Below are 15,516 nucleotides of genomic sequence, written 5' to 3' on the forward strand. Positions count from 1 at the left end.
AGCAGTGCTTAATTTGAGGTCACCTGTCGTCCATAGTGGATTCTGTTTAATGTACTTGTTTGCTCCTATGAATCAAGCTAAGGAACATAACTTTAGACTCCCATTTCATGTTCCTTCACATTTACGGAGTATTGTACAATTGTCAATTGAATATTTTGCTGTTCTATGCATGTATTCTTTTCTGATCTTCTAAAATTATTGAATACAATTATTGCATTTTCTAAACAGTCCCTGACATTCAGGGGTCTGCGGATCAAATGTTAAGAAACGTCGGGTTAGAGGATTCCTCATGCAAAGGTTTGGTTGCCAGCAAACCAATTTAAGTGATATTTTTGGGGGATTTCTTTTCATAAAAACAAGAGTGGGCTGTCCTGGCAGGAAGATTTGTGTATCCTGATGCTGAAAGCTGACGGTGGAAAAACACCTTCAGGAGAAGGCATATGGTGTCACATCCATAGAGCTGTCCCTCTAATGATAATCCTTTAGGCTTCTGCAGTGACACAGGTGTTCATTTGTATAATATCCCTCTACCCTTCTGGTAAGAAAATTATACAACTAATGGAGAATGACCTCCTTTTTTTGTGTGTGGTGAGTTCAGAGAGTTCACCCATGGGGTACAGCAAAGGATTGCTGCCAGTCAGGCAATGACTCCATGGTGTTTGAGATCAGGCCGCAAGATGCCTGTGGGCCCTACATCTCCAAATAGAAGGGTATGGCTCTGCTGGGGAAGCTCTAACTAGCACTGATATAATGCTGGTCCTTTGGGTTAGGGACCATTGGATACAGCCAAGCAGGTGAAAGAACAGCAGAAAAACAAAAGAAGCTGTGGCATAAATCAGTGGATCTGTTTTCCCTACACATTGTGTGAAAAAGACAAATCAGAGTTGGATATTTCAAACTAATCTGAGCTCAGATAGCCGCATCACGTTGTGAAAAAGGTTTTCCAGAGGTCCTGAAACTTGCCAACTGGTTGTCATCCCTTCCTATACTGGATTCATTCCCGGATAACTTGAGCGCCAAGTGTTTGAGCAGAGATTTGGCCTGTACTGCCAGGGATGGGTCTGGCTCCTCCTCAGGGTGTTCCATTGTGATATCAACCACCAAAATGTTGTTCCACCAGCCAACCATTGATGTTAAAGGCATTCTAAAAGTCACTGAAAACAGATTTTTGTCTTGATCGCCAACAAAATCAAACAAGCTCAAGTACAATAAATGCTCACAGCACGATATCTTAAACAGCACCGCGTCTTTTGTATTGCAGATCAGCACCACCCTCTACTTAAAGATCCACATTGGTTATATGGGAACCCAATGACTTGAATCATCAGGCGCAGGGCTGGGTATCCTTGGGGATAATGTTAGCTAAGCTTAATATCGCTCGAATGTGGGGCTCCAGCCCATCGCCAAAGCTTCGGGACTGGTGTAATGATATGGATACAGCGATGGTGGAAGAAAAAGCTGTGTATATCACCGAGGTTGTCCTGGGAAATGGGGAAAAGTTTGGGGAGCTTGGAATAAATACAGAGGCTATATCTGTGAGCCGCCTGCACCCACAGGAGAACAGGATTTGGAATGAAGTTGGGGGAGGGGATGTGAGAATGGTTGGATTTGTAATTCTGTCTAAACATATGCAGCCAGTGGCGTTAGTATGTGTAATATGGAGGGAGGCTGGGACAGCCATCGATACTTCATGGTTATGTCTTGTGAGAGGTTATTATGCCCTAAATTGAATAAAAATATCTTTAAAAAAAAAAGATCCACATTGGTACGAAAACACAGACAGCCCGGCAATAGCTGTCGCATCTCTGCAACATCAAAGCATAATTTCAGAGCTGCCATTCAACGCCTTGCCAAACCTAAATGTCTGCAATGCCCTTCTGGTTACTATCCCACACTTGCAGATCACCGAACTAGAGAACGTCCTCTATGGAACAACAAGACTGGCCAAGAGATTGAGATGGAAAGACCAGGTCACTTCCTCGCGCCAATAACTATACTGCTTTCCCCTTTAAGTGTCATATTGCATAGGCTTGTGTGCAAGATCCATTAGAAGCAATGTTCTCTTCTGTCTCTCAACAACCCCATCAGTGATCACATTTATAGGAATATGAGAAACCAGTGGTAGGGACGGGTAAAGGAGAATGGGATAAGAGAGAAACCAGACACAGGACTTCACCACTGCTGCCTCGCCACGTGGCTGAGGAATGAGGTCTGCGGAGTGTGGAGGAACCGTCCAAGACAAAAAGAAATCTTAAGCGTCTTGACATTCAGACAACTAAGTGTAACTGCAATTGTGTAAAGTTAGACCTGAGGTCTGTCTCTGTGTAACCAACTCTCTGTGCTTCCATAAGTTCTGAAAATACAAAAAATACATACTTTGGTGAAAGTTGAGTGTACTTTCTAATTGATTTATGTAGAACTTCAGAGTAATTAATACCATCAATAATCTTTTGTATCTTAATCCTGGCAATAGTATGATCCTATTGAAACTCTAGTACCTTACACATGACATTTGTAAACATGTGATGAACCACTTTGAGAGTCCTCCTTATTACATCACAGGGTAATCTCAGTGAATAACCTAAGTCTCAACCGTTGAACAGATATTCAAGGTAATAGTTCAGAGTACATTTTCTTCCTCAACAATACATGACTAGTATTGAAATAATGCTGGTCCCTTGGATTAGGGACCACATGATACAACCAATTGTCTATTCAAAACAAAACATTCAGATGATGAGTAACGAGTTCTTGTGAGGAAATCTGAAATCTTGTATCAAGAATTTGGTTTCAGCAAAATTGTACAACGATTGCCTATGAAAGGATGCTGTGAACCACAAGTAAAATTCTAACTGATAATCCAAGATGACTGTCATCTCTCTTGGACACTTAAGAGCTTTTGGCCTGCTGGGAATCGCAGTTCATTGCCAGTATGTTGACACGCAGTTCATCTTTGGCACGTGCAGCTTCAGTCCAAGCAGAGACAGCACTATGTGAGGACTGCCGGTTTTTCTTCTCTGAAAAGCACCCATCCCATGTGTAATTGTCGAAGTACCACCTCCACACACATGGGCCACGCTCTGATATGAGTAGAACCTCGAGCCCTGCTTCTTCCCAACAAGTCTGAATCACTTATAAAAACTGTTGTGTGATATTAAAGGCTGCTACTTCCAACACTCCATGTTATCTAGTAAACAGCCTTTTAGTGCTCCATTATTAGCCTCTTCAGTTAATCAATGAAACAGCATTTGTATAGCGTGTAGGAGAGTAGGATCTGCACTTATGTTGCCCCCACTTTTTTTCTGATGTATACACTGGTTTCTGACTATAGTCTGGCTGGGTCCCTGCTAATCAGGGCCCCAGTCTAACGGATCTCTCTAAAACAACTTGGTGTGCATATTAGATGCACTAGTGATTGGATACTGTGGTACCTTATGAGCCCCTAGTATATGGTACCTTAGGTACCTAGGGCATTGGTACTTCACAGGCCTACCAGGGGCTGCAGCATGTATTATGCCACCCGTGGGAAGCATTCACAATCTGACACCACAGGCCTGCTACTGCAGCCTGTGTGAGGTAGTGTTAGCACTCCTCACTGAGGTATAGGTTCCTATATCTCACCATACACACACATATAAACCTATCAGTCACCCCTCTTGCAGGCCCTAACAATCCTGAGGGCAGGGTGCTTGGTATACTATGTGAGGGGGTGCTTCTGCATGAGCAGGACCCCTCTGCAGCTGGCAGAATCTATTCTCTGCTGCTGTTTGTGGATGCGGTTAAACCATATACTCTTAAGTGCATTATAACCTCGCAGTAAATGCTAACTTTGGAATGACTGCATCAAAACATGTCGTGTTTGGTGTCAAACAACTTGGAATCATACCCCCACACCAGTAACTGGTGTGGGAGTATGATCCCACCCTTCTAGAGGGGATGACATGTACCCACTGTACTAAACGGTAGAAATCACCTAGAGCCCTGGCATCACAAAATGGATGCCACCAGCACAGACACTGGGCTGCACTCCTGCTGCTGACCGAAACTCGCAGTGGAGGAAGCCCAACAAAAGGTATCCTGTCACAGGGAGGTGTCACCACCTCCCAGACAGGATTTAGTGTATTGGAGCTGGGTGGGTGCACTCTTAGAGTGCTTTGAAGTCCTGCACTGGGGGAGCAGTAGGCTCCTCTGTGCATATGCGAGCTCAAACCGGTTCAGGGGCTACCTGCCCCTGCTCTGGCGCGAAACTAGACAAAGGGAAGTGGGTGTAACCACCCACTACCCTGACCCTCCTAGAGGAGTGGTCATAGAGCTAGTCCCTCCCCTATCTTCACTATAAGATGCCAAGCATTGCCAATGCAATTCAGATTAACCTGGACGACGCTCTACAAAGAAGAATCCTGGCCCTTCGATGTTCCACTATCTCTGGAAGACTGAAGAATCTCCCTTGGAGTCAAGGAGTGTCTCCCCTGCTTGGCAGGCACCAAAACTCTTCATCGACGGTTGCAAACTTCACCGCTCCCGCCGGAGTCTGAAGTCCCTCCGTCCCCTGAAGCAGATTTCCTGACCTCTCGTCGTCCATTTTGAGTCCCCAGCGAAGCTGTGGCGTCTGGACCCCACGAGTGACTAGGAACAGCAATACCAGGGAACCGTGCACTGATTTCGAGTGCAAACCCTAAACAACGTTCTACGAACTTGTGCTTTGGACCATCTGTAGTCCAAGTCCCTAGCAGGTCTGGTACCGAAAATCAGCGACCTACCTCGTCCCGAGTGACCGTGGGCTCCTGTGGAACTTTTCCTGCAAAGGCGTCTTCGCGGTTGCTTGCCCGTTGGCTAGTGACTCACCCGAAGACTTTCTCATCGACTTCAAGGGCTCTCCTGGTTGCTCCGGGCCTGCACTCACTTACCCTCGCTGGGTAAGTCCATCAAACCTTGCTGGTCTGCACCATCTTCAATCTTCATTCCACACGAGACTTGCAGTTGCCAAGGCTTGTTGGCTCCAATCCGGTTGCCTACACCGTCATCAGCTGCAGACGTCGTGGGACCCTCCGAATCCAGCTGCTGGTCATCGTCGATCCCTCCTGGACCTCGTGAGCGAAGAGACAAATCACCATCGACGACCTGAAACGACGCGACATCAGTGGTCATCCATCCTGCTGGCCACCGGTCACTGGCAAGTGACTTTGAACTCTGTCCCCTCAATTTTCAGGTCTTCTGCAACTTCAATCCATCTTCGGATTCCAGCGGACACCTCTCCAGTCGTCACAAGCAGCAAGTCTTCAGTGATCTCCATTGAAAATCGCATCGCGACCAGACACCAAAAGACACCTATGCACCCGGCTTCCCTGGGTGAGGTAACTCGTGCACTCCGGTGCCCAAGTGTGTGTTGGCCCTCGAAATACTTACCCTGTAAGTGGCTTGCTTGTTGACTTCTCCGAAGTGCCCTAAAACTTTAAAATACAAACCGCGACTTTCGCCATTGAAACCTATAGGAAACCCGCGGCAGCGATTCCCAAGGCCCTAGGCCTTTTCATTTTGCAAGTCGAGTTTGTTAACCCATTTTTTTAGTATATGGTCTGGTACGCCCCTAGGGCTACAGCCATATTTGTGCTTAATTTATTGAGAAGTGTTGACATTTGAATGTGTATCTGGGCTCTAATCTCATAAAGAGATTAGTAGAGTGTATCTAGAAATAAATACATATATATTTGATATATATACCTGTGTGGTGTCCTTTTCATTTGGTAATTCAAGAGATTATAAGGTAAAACAAGCTGCTTTACATTCCTCAGAGACTTAGCCTGAAGGCTTCTCTCCACAGCTACCACTAGGATAGCTTTCTTTAAAAGGTTGTCTTAAACCTATCTACCATAAGAGTCGAATTGGACTGGTGCAAGATGGCCACTGTAACTAGTGACCAGCATATGCCAGGCCAACTTCTCACATAGCGCAGCACTGTCACCCCTAGGGGTATCTGCTTGCTGTGTCTCAGTCGAAGAGCCAAGTCTTGAGTCTCTTTCTGAAGGCTGCCAGCGAGGGGGCTGAACGAAGATGGAAGGGAACGTTATTCCAGAGAAGCTACGGCCCCTTCTGCAGCTGCGACGGATGTGGGGGGAGTGTGCGAGGGCGAATGAAGAGGAGCGCAGGTGTCTAGAGGGCTGGTGGAAGTTTGGTTGATGGTTAATGTAGGCAGGTCCTAGGTCATGAAGGGCTTTGTACGCGTGCATGAGGATCTTGAACTGGCATCTCTTCTGGATGGGGAACCAGTGGAGGCCAATCAGTTGGAGGGCGATGTGGGTTAGTTTGGGGGGGGTCCAGGATGAGCCTAGCTGCATCATTCTGTATGTTCTGGAGTCTTCTGTGGAGCTGGGTTGAGATGCCAGCATAAAGGGCGTTGCGTAGTCGAGGTGGCTGGTGACGAGGGCCTGAGTGACGGTCTTTAATTGCGATGGCTGAATTGTTCACACACCACACTACTTTCACTGTGTTGTGGGTGGGAATGGTTTGTACAACACTCTGCAGGATAAACTTTTTTTCAAAAAAGAAAAGACATTCAGTATCCTGCTTTTTTGTCACTGTGACGATGTGCATACCACTGGACACTGGTGATTTCCTTTCCAGTGGAACGGCACTCTGGCATGTTCTCACCCCCCTTAAAAAATAAGAATATAGAGGTCTACATTCACCACACCGGTTCCGGGAGGGGGGGGGAGAGGGGAGTGCGGGGGGGGGGTTGTGGGCGTTTTTGCATGTTCCTGGTTTGTTCTTTATCGGCATGCTTATTGGGACCTAGTCCATGAGACCCTCTCTGAGCAGATCACCCCATATCTGACCATGGGACTCGCGATGGGACATGGAGCTTCAGGTTGGAATGTGGGGGGGAGATGAGCATAAAGCTACTTTCGGGGTTTGTCTCCAATGTACGTTGCCGTTTTTGTATTATAAAAATCAATAAAACAGATTTAAACCTAAACAATAAGAATAGTCTTTCTGCCCACTTGTAGGGGCGATTGTGGGCTGAACATACTAACCCATAGACCTCCCGTGGAGGACAGCCTGTTTACCATCTCTTTGACTGGCTCCTTTTATGATGGTTTCTGATTGATAATAAGGCTTGTTAGTCCCTCCTTGTTACCACCCTGTCGCCATTTGTTACCTCCCATGAGGACTGGATCTTTTACTTGTGGCGTAACACGGTCTCCTTCATAAGTCGATAAGCACTATTTTTTTTTATTTGCTGTGCGGTCCGCTTTCACGTTAGAAGCCGCTCTTTATTATTTAGTTAATTTGCCGTGCGGGCCGAAAGGGAGCGTTTCTACTCGCTAATCTAACAAGCATTTGCAATGCAATATGTCTCACATTTTCCCGAGTTTCAGCTATTGACATTACAAATAACAATGCCTTTTATTTTTTTTCGTTTTTAAAACATAAATAAAAGACATTGTCATTTACAATGCCAATAGTCTAACTTGCGTAAATGCGAGACCTATTGCATTGAAAATGCTTGTTTTTGACATGTTCAAGCAGCTTGTTCATTACTTTATACCGCAAGTTCATTGGTTGGATATTAGGAGCATATGTGCAAAGAACCCATACTGACTACCATAAATCAGTCCTTGTATCATAATGCAATTCTCTTCTTTCCCTGCTATTTCTTTTTTTTTTTGTGGAAAGGAATGCCTATTCTTATCAATAAGTGTCCATCTAGCATATGTAGAGTACTATGTTGCTATTTCACCTTTCCACCTGGACTTCAATTTCCCACCTCTGAAAGAGTAATATGCTACTCCTGCACAAAAGCAATGCGCGCCCCTAGCCTCTTAATGTAGGTAATGACTCCCTGGTGATTATATGGGATAGCCATACCTCACACATTCCAGAGATTATGACGTCTCTAGTTCTTCCTCTTGGTTCCAATATTGTCGCGCCCTGTCAGTCTCCCAGCCCGTCTACAACCTCTTTCGTAACAATCACATTCCCTGCCTTCCCTTATGTCATTCAGGTTCTGTTGTATCGCTTTGAAGTGAATATCCCTGCGTGGACTCCTGCAGTTCACCTCCTCCCACCCCACTGGTCGGGTTTTAGGTACCTGACTTTCATCCCGTCTAACTTTCTAAGTACACTGAAAACTCCTCATGTGCGTCCCTGCTGTCTATTCCTCATCTCCCGGCAGCGTTTTGTGCCTTGTTCACCACCACTCCCTCTTTTCACTCTCTGAATATGTTGTACCTCCATCCAGTCCCACACTGCTGCTGGGTCTATGAAGAAGTGGGTGAGCCCTTCGTACGTCATCTTTAATTTTGCAGGAAAAAGTAGTAAATATTGGACTTGCGCTTCTCTGAGTCCCTTCTTAGCCTTCAAAATTTTCCTTCCATGTGCCTGTACTGCAGCTGCATAGTCATGGTATAAGGAGACATTGGTATTCTCAACCTTGTAGGGGCGTGTGCTCAGGCATTCTGAAGGTTGACATTGCAGTCCATATAATGGAGCTGGTTTACTATTACTGTGTGTAGAGGTGCCTTAAGGGTGAGGGGGTTGTTACGCAGGACCAGCACTCTGCTGTCTTGCAGGCACACCAGAGGTCGAAGTCTGAGGGATCTGAGGAGCTTGACCTGCCCCTACTTTTTAAAAATTGACAAAAATAGTTCCCCCTTACTTTTTCTTAAAAAGAACACCGTCCCAAGATGGTTAATTCCTAAGGTTGAGAGGCCTCAGCTGAAGTGGAAATGAGGTAGTCCCCTGTGCTGTGAAGCCAAGCCTGGGAAGGAGAGACCGCTAAATAAGAAACCAGCCTTCTTGCCAGGGTGTCTGTTGCCTTAAAGAAATGTAAATGTACGCAATTGGTTTATCTGCAAATGTAAAGGCTGCTTGGAAGGGGGTATTGGCTTTAATTGATGGAGTTCTTTTGAAGCTTTGTGAGGCCAAATATTTCTTCTTTTTGAGATCTGTTGCAAGGGTGTTACCAATTAGCATGTGGAATGCACGCTTTCACTAGACAGTTCTAAAACATGTTTACACTGGGTTCAGTTTATTAAACAATTCTATACTTTGGAAACACTTTTTTCAGTCTAAAACCTTAATCTTTTTTAGTCATTTTGTGACAGTGTTGGAAATTGGGTTACTGCCTGAAGGGCGTGAAACATTACTCAAAAAGCAATCACAATCTCTGTCAGATTAAAACACATTCAGACCCCAAATCAACCTATCCTTAACCCTCTGATAGGTTTGCACAAATAGACCGGCTTAACTTAGAGGCAATGTGTAAAGTGTTAATGCAGCACTTCAAACAGTAATAAAGTGAAAACACAGCACAAGAAAAATCAGACACCAATTTAGAAAAATTGAGACAATTTTATAAATTATTTGAGACCAAAATAAAAAAATCCAATCAGTAGAACTGGATTATGCAATTTTAAAGATTTAAATGAAAATAGTCTTTAGAAGCATAAAGGGCCATATGTGGTTATCTGGTCTCACCGGGCCGGGACAAAGTCACAAGTTCAGGCCAACCATGATGACACTTTAAATCCTGGTTGCAGAGTGTTGCAAGATCCCGCATCGAGGATGCTTCTAGCAGCTGCGGTTCCGAGGAGCAACAGAGCTACGATGCAAGGTCCTGTTTCATTCTCAAGGATGCCATTGACAAAGAGACTTGTGATATGAAGTCCTGCGTCATTCACTGGTGATTCCGAAGAAGCTGAGGGGCTGCAGTGCTGAGTCCAGCGTCATCGTCAAGGATGCCGTAGACGAGGGGCTTGTGATGCGAAGGGCTATGTCAAGGATGCACTGTGAAGCAGCAGCTATGAGGAGACTGCGTGCTGCGATGTCCTGCGTTGGGGGTGCATCACGCATCGGAGGTCCCGAAGTGGAGCTGCAAGGAAATGCACTGCGCTGCAGTGGTTCTGCCCTCAGGACCATAGCTGACCGGGCACAGCACATTCAGGCCCACTTCCAAGGGTCCAGTACTGGGTGGCGCCACAGCAGACAGAGTTCAGGTGCTGGGTTCAAGGTGGTTGGAGCCTTGTCTGTCCCTGAGGCTTCTGATCAAGTGGCTAGCTAACTAGCCCTTGGAGTCACTCTGGTGGTCCTGGGATCGAGATACATGCCCAGTCCTCCTTCTCAGGCAGCAGGTCAACAGAGTATCAGTCTTTCTGGCAGAACAGCACTACAGTCCTTCTAAGTCTTCCACAGGTCCAAAGGTGTACAGAGAGTTAGATCTGACGGTCCATTAATTATACCTGATGCCCACTTTGAAGTAGGAGAAGGTACTGGAGGTTTCCACCTCCTGAGGTGCCTTCTTGCCCAGCCCCAGCTTGTCTGGGGTCACAATAAACCAGTTTCAAACCCTTTGTGAATGTGCTCAGGCAGAGCCTTTGCGATGTCCTCCTCAAGTCAGAGATGGCCCATCCCGCAACCTCCTATGCTCCTTTGTCTCACTGTCTGGGAGCAATATGCAAAGACCTGCTGTCAGCTACACCTAGTCGTGTGATCCAGGAAAAAAAGAGCAGGCACCAAATGGTTAGGACAAGAAAATGGCAACTTTCTAAAAGTGGCCTTTTCAGAATTGTGATTTAAAATCTGACTTTGCCATCAAAGAGGCATTCACTTACAATTCTTTGTACACCAAACTCAACATCCATGCCTGCTCTCAATTGAAATGTATTGCTTATTACATTTAATAACTTAACTCCATGTTATCCTATGGGAGAGGTAGGTCTTGCAGTAGCAAAAAATAAATGTACGACATTTTCACTACCAGGACATGTGAAAGTGAAAAGTACATCTCTAACTTTTTTAATAAACTGCACCGTGCCCTATGGGCTGTTTAGGGCCTACCCTACACAGGCTGCAATGGCAGGCCTGAGACATGTTTAAAGGGTTACTTAGGTGGCTGGCACAATCACTGCTGCAGGCCCTGAGCACATGTAGTACCACTTTGCTAGTGACTTACAAGTGAATTAAATGTGCCAATTGGGTGTAAGTAAATTTCTCCATGTTGAACAGAGAGATCACAAGCACTTTAGAACGTGTTAGCAATGGTAAAGTGTGCAGAGTCCTAAAGCCAACAAAATTAAGTTGGCAAAAACAGGAGGATGGAAGGCAAAACATTGGGCGGGAAACTACAACAATGATGTCAAGTCTAAGATGCAGCCTATCTTATACTGTGTGTGTGATACAAGCACCTACTAATGGCTTAAATGCAGCAGTGGCTAGTACAATATGGGGTGGGACACGGGGTAAAATGGGAGGAGGGGAAAAAAAATAAAGAAAATGTTAAAGCAGCCATCTCTCCAACTTCATCTTACCTCCGCTCCTCAACCAGGAAGCCCCCAGGCTCTCCTAAGCCAATCACAACGCTGCACTTCAGCGTTGTGATTAGAACCATTAAGCCAATCACAGGTCTGAGCGCCGTGGTTCGGCACTCGGATGGGGAATGGGTGCCTGGGCATGTTCTCCACCCAGGCTGTAATGCTGCCCGGGTGGAGAACATGCAAAGTGCGCATGACTGTTTTCTGGGCCAAGACGGCCAGCCAACCCGTCATGTGCACTTTAGAGTGCAGCAACCACTCATCCTCCCCGACGTCACGGGAGCCAAAACCCGCCAGCTCTATCTAACCTGGCGATTCTAACAATAAAATGATAATAACTTCTGTTATTATCATTTAATATTTTCTTTTACACTGCTCCGAGAGCAGTGGGGCGACGCTTCTCCGATTTAGCGAAGGGGCCGCCACTGCTTACATATTTACAGTACTTTCTGTTACAGGCTAGGACCTCCTAACACTAAAAACACACACGTCACTATTCTCCACTGCACCAACTAGAATTCAGTTCTGTGGCTCTGTGGTACATATACAAACATACAGTGATCACATTAACCAATAGAGGTTCCATAACATAAAACATATCTCACTAATCAGTTTAACTTGCATTTATTTTTCATTTAAGGCATGGGTTATTTTATATGCAGCTACCTAAAGTTGAAAGAGCAACTAAATAGTTGCAGAATATTTTATTCTTTTTAGCCACGCCTTTGATCCCGTCCCCACGCTCACTGACCCTGCCCCACTGCTCAGAATCACCGCTCCCATATTAAAAAAAAATATTCAACCACCGGGCTCCACAGCTACCTACGCTCCCCCTCCAGGATGATTAACAGTTTTCTTTCTGTCATTGAGGTCACTGTTCCACCTCCGCTCTCAATATCAGGCTATAGGATGCTATTTTGCCTCCTTGCCAGGCACTCCACTATCCGTGTGCATTTCTGGAGTTTGAGCCTCTTAAGCCTTTGAACCCTTTGCCTAAATGGGAGCAGTTGGTCCCTGCCTGTCAACTGAGTCTTATTCACGTTTGCCAGACCAGACGAATCACTCTTGCCTGAGGATTTGGCCAGAATGCAAAATGGCGGAGCAGCAACTCAGGTGAATTAGATCCTGCCATTCCACCCCTCTGCAGGCCTTCTTTAATATTGATTTCACAGTTAATATCCTAAAATAATCTCTTCCATTTTCATGAGGTATTCATTTCATTAGGGTCATTCCTTTGAGCCATTATTGATACTAGTCTGACAAGATCTTCCCTCCCCCAGAAGGAGCGGCATGCATCATGGAGAGCACTTCCTTGAATGCAGCTCCACGGCTGTCTGGTTGCTCCAAACTCTTTTTGGCCTGCAGATCTCCTGCAAGAACACAGTCTCCTATGCCAAGCTTAAGTAGTGACCCCAGGAAACTTCACCTAGTCAAGCCCAGGGATTATTTGTTTGACAGGCAGTCCAAGAATTATGCCATCTCTGAAGTGGGGAGCCCCTCCACCAAACCTTTTGGTGGTGTGAGTCCTGTCTGATAAGGTGTTTGCAGGTTTTGCCTATGACAGACAGATCTAAAGGGAAAGTAGTGGTCCTAGCCGGCTCCTGCCACTCATGGTTATTAGACAGCTGCACTTTCTGCTTCTTTTGTCACAGACAACACCTTCTGTCCTTGGACAGGCGAGAATTCTCTCTCCCTACAGTCGCTCAGTTTAAGCACCTAGTACCTGAGAAACTACTTTTCACCAAACATTACCTCTCTGATAAATTGATGCCTTAGCACCTGCCAGGAGTTTCACCACCACTCCGCAATGTTGGAGCAAGTAGTTGAGATGATGCCACTCTGCTCTTCCCGATGGCTTCAGTACTTTAGCTTGCTCAGTGGATGGTGTCATAGTGTTGCCCAGACATCTTGCTGGTAAATCACTACTACTCTACCTGGAGCAGAGCTGTTATTCATGCGCTATCTAAATTTGTTTCGTACACCAGGAAAATTCTAGCAGTTCAGTGTAGATTTATTTACATAATGTGGTTAACTTTTACAGCTTGGGCTCTTATGCTAGGTAGGACACCACATTTAGCCACTGTGTTCTACAATATATTAAAAGCAATACTTTAGATTACCTTGGGCGGCCCCTATGACATGTGCTATTGACTGCATGAGTCTTTCAAAAGATAGACAATTGCCCAGTAGGAAAGTATCTATTTAAAGAAAATCAATTTCTCCTTTGATGTTTCAGATGAATATGCCGCCCTTCTTGGATATTCTTCACTGCAGTTCCCTCTCAATCTGAAATGCCCCTGAGAACTGAGCTCATTGAACTTCATGTAACAGTGAAAAGTTATAACTGGTGTCAGTGGTGCAATTCATTCCCAGTAGGATGTTCTGTCCACTGATGTCTACTACACGAGGTACATCTGGCTGTCTGTTGTGCCACTTGGGATCTTTGTGGTTGAAAATAGTTTCCAGGTTTAGTCTGACATCTTCCACCATTTGAGGAAACGAAGGATTTTCAGAAATAGTAGAGAATTGCAAACATTGTTATCACAAGGTAGGTACTTCCTTTCCTAGACCCATGTGAGATGGGTAGGATCTTGTGAAGTTTCATGAGATGCTGCTCACTTTAGGGTTTTCTAGATGGGGAAATTGAGGCTTGTAACCGAGTGTACCTTTTTGACCGGGACAGTTAAACATTGCAAGATGATCTATCTTGCTATCTCTGGACAACAGAGAATTGTTATTTGCTCTAACTGTGTTTTTAGGATTGTGGGATTCTTAAGAGGATGAAGTGGTCTGTCCTTGGTAATGGGGAATGATTTGGGAGCTGATTTACCTGTTAAGGTCACCAGGCTGTTACAATATTCTTTTAACTCCTTATCTTTGCTTCACTTTCAGAGCACATTGGGCCATGAGAATAACAAAGACTCCAGGCTGCTGTGGGTCAGCACCAGTGATTATGTTTTGTCTGTGGGATTCCGCCAGGTAAAATGAAAGCACTGAAATGAGTAGTGAGTTGTGTAAGTCGGTCTTAAATAGTATAAGTAACTCATTGCATCTAAAAACGTATCAAAGGAGAGTGTGAGGATAGTTAACCGAGAATGCTGCTGATTACCATTACCCTTAGATCTCTCTTAAAAGTGTAATCTGCAAACGTCTTGCTTTGCCATTGTTCTATCAGCTTGTTTCAGTCAATGATATTGTAAGTGGTCTGAATCAGGACAATAGTATTGTCATTCCTTACCACGCTAACTGCTGTGCTTTTTCCCTTATTTGAAATATTCTCTGACATTGATTGTTCAGTCTTTAATGTAGGTCTTTTATTTATGCCTCTGTTTGTTTCTGTGATTGAAAATTGTTCCACAAAGACATGATGTTTCTCCTGAAACACTTGTGAACAATTCCACTCTGCTGGGCATGGTCTGGAACAACACTATTAACTGGATGTATGTCGTTACAACGCACACTTTTACAACGCATGCACTTACAATGCATTTTTTACAACGCACAATCCATTACAACGCATGACATTACAACGCAGGACACTACAACGCATTTTTAAAAACTACCTTTACAACGCATTTCCATTACAACACATACTACCTTTACAACGCATACCATTACAACGCATAATATTAAATTGCATTTAAGGTAAGTATTAGATAGTATAGGGGTAAAAATTACTATTCTAACTCCAGGGGGTGCAACAGTAGGGTAAGTGTTGGATAGTATAGGGTTAAAAATTACTATTCTAACTCCAGGGGGTGCAACAGTAGGGTAAATGTTGGATAGTATAGGGGTAAAAATTACTATTCTAACTCCAGGGGGTGCAACAGTAGGGAAAGTGTTGGATAGTATAGGGGTAAAAATTACTATTCTAACTCCAGGGGGTGCAACAGTAGGGTAAGTGTTGGATAGTATAGGGGTAAAAATTACTATTCTAACTCCAGGGGGTGCAACAGTAGGGTAAGTGTTGGATAGTATAGGGGTAAAAATTACTATTCTAACTCCAGGGGGTGCAACAGTAGGGTAAGTGTTGGATAGTATAGGGGTAAAAATTACTATATTATGCGTTGTAATGGTATGCGTTGTAATGGTAGTATGCGTTGTAATGGAATGCGTTGTAAAGGTAGTTTCTAAAAATGCGTTGTAGTGTCATGCGTTGTAATGTCATGCGTTGTAATGGATTGTGCGTTGTAAAAAATGCGTTGTA

The 15,516-nt window shown here is 44.8% G+C and overlaps 1 protein-coding gene across 1 annotated transcript in view; it reads left to right on the plus strand.

Moving 5' to 3' along the window:
* The window catches only part of CORO7 (coronin 7), an 850,148-nt gene that overhangs the window by 379,206 nt on the left and 455,426 nt on the right, over positions 1-15,516 (plus strand). Inside the window, exon 8 of the mRNA XM_085628451.1 lies at positions 14,202-14,288. Coding sequence (XP_085484577.1) covers positions 14,202-14,288 — 87 coding nt within the window. The remainder of the gene's footprint in view (positions 1-14,201; positions 14,289-15,516) is intronic.

This window comes from Triturus cristatus, chromosome 10 (genome assembly GCF_964204655.1).
Source record: "Triturus cristatus chromosome 10, aTriCri1.1, whole genome shotgun sequence".
Taxonomy (NCBI): domain Eukaryota; kingdom Metazoa; phylum Chordata; class Amphibia; order Caudata; family Salamandridae; genus Triturus; species Triturus cristatus.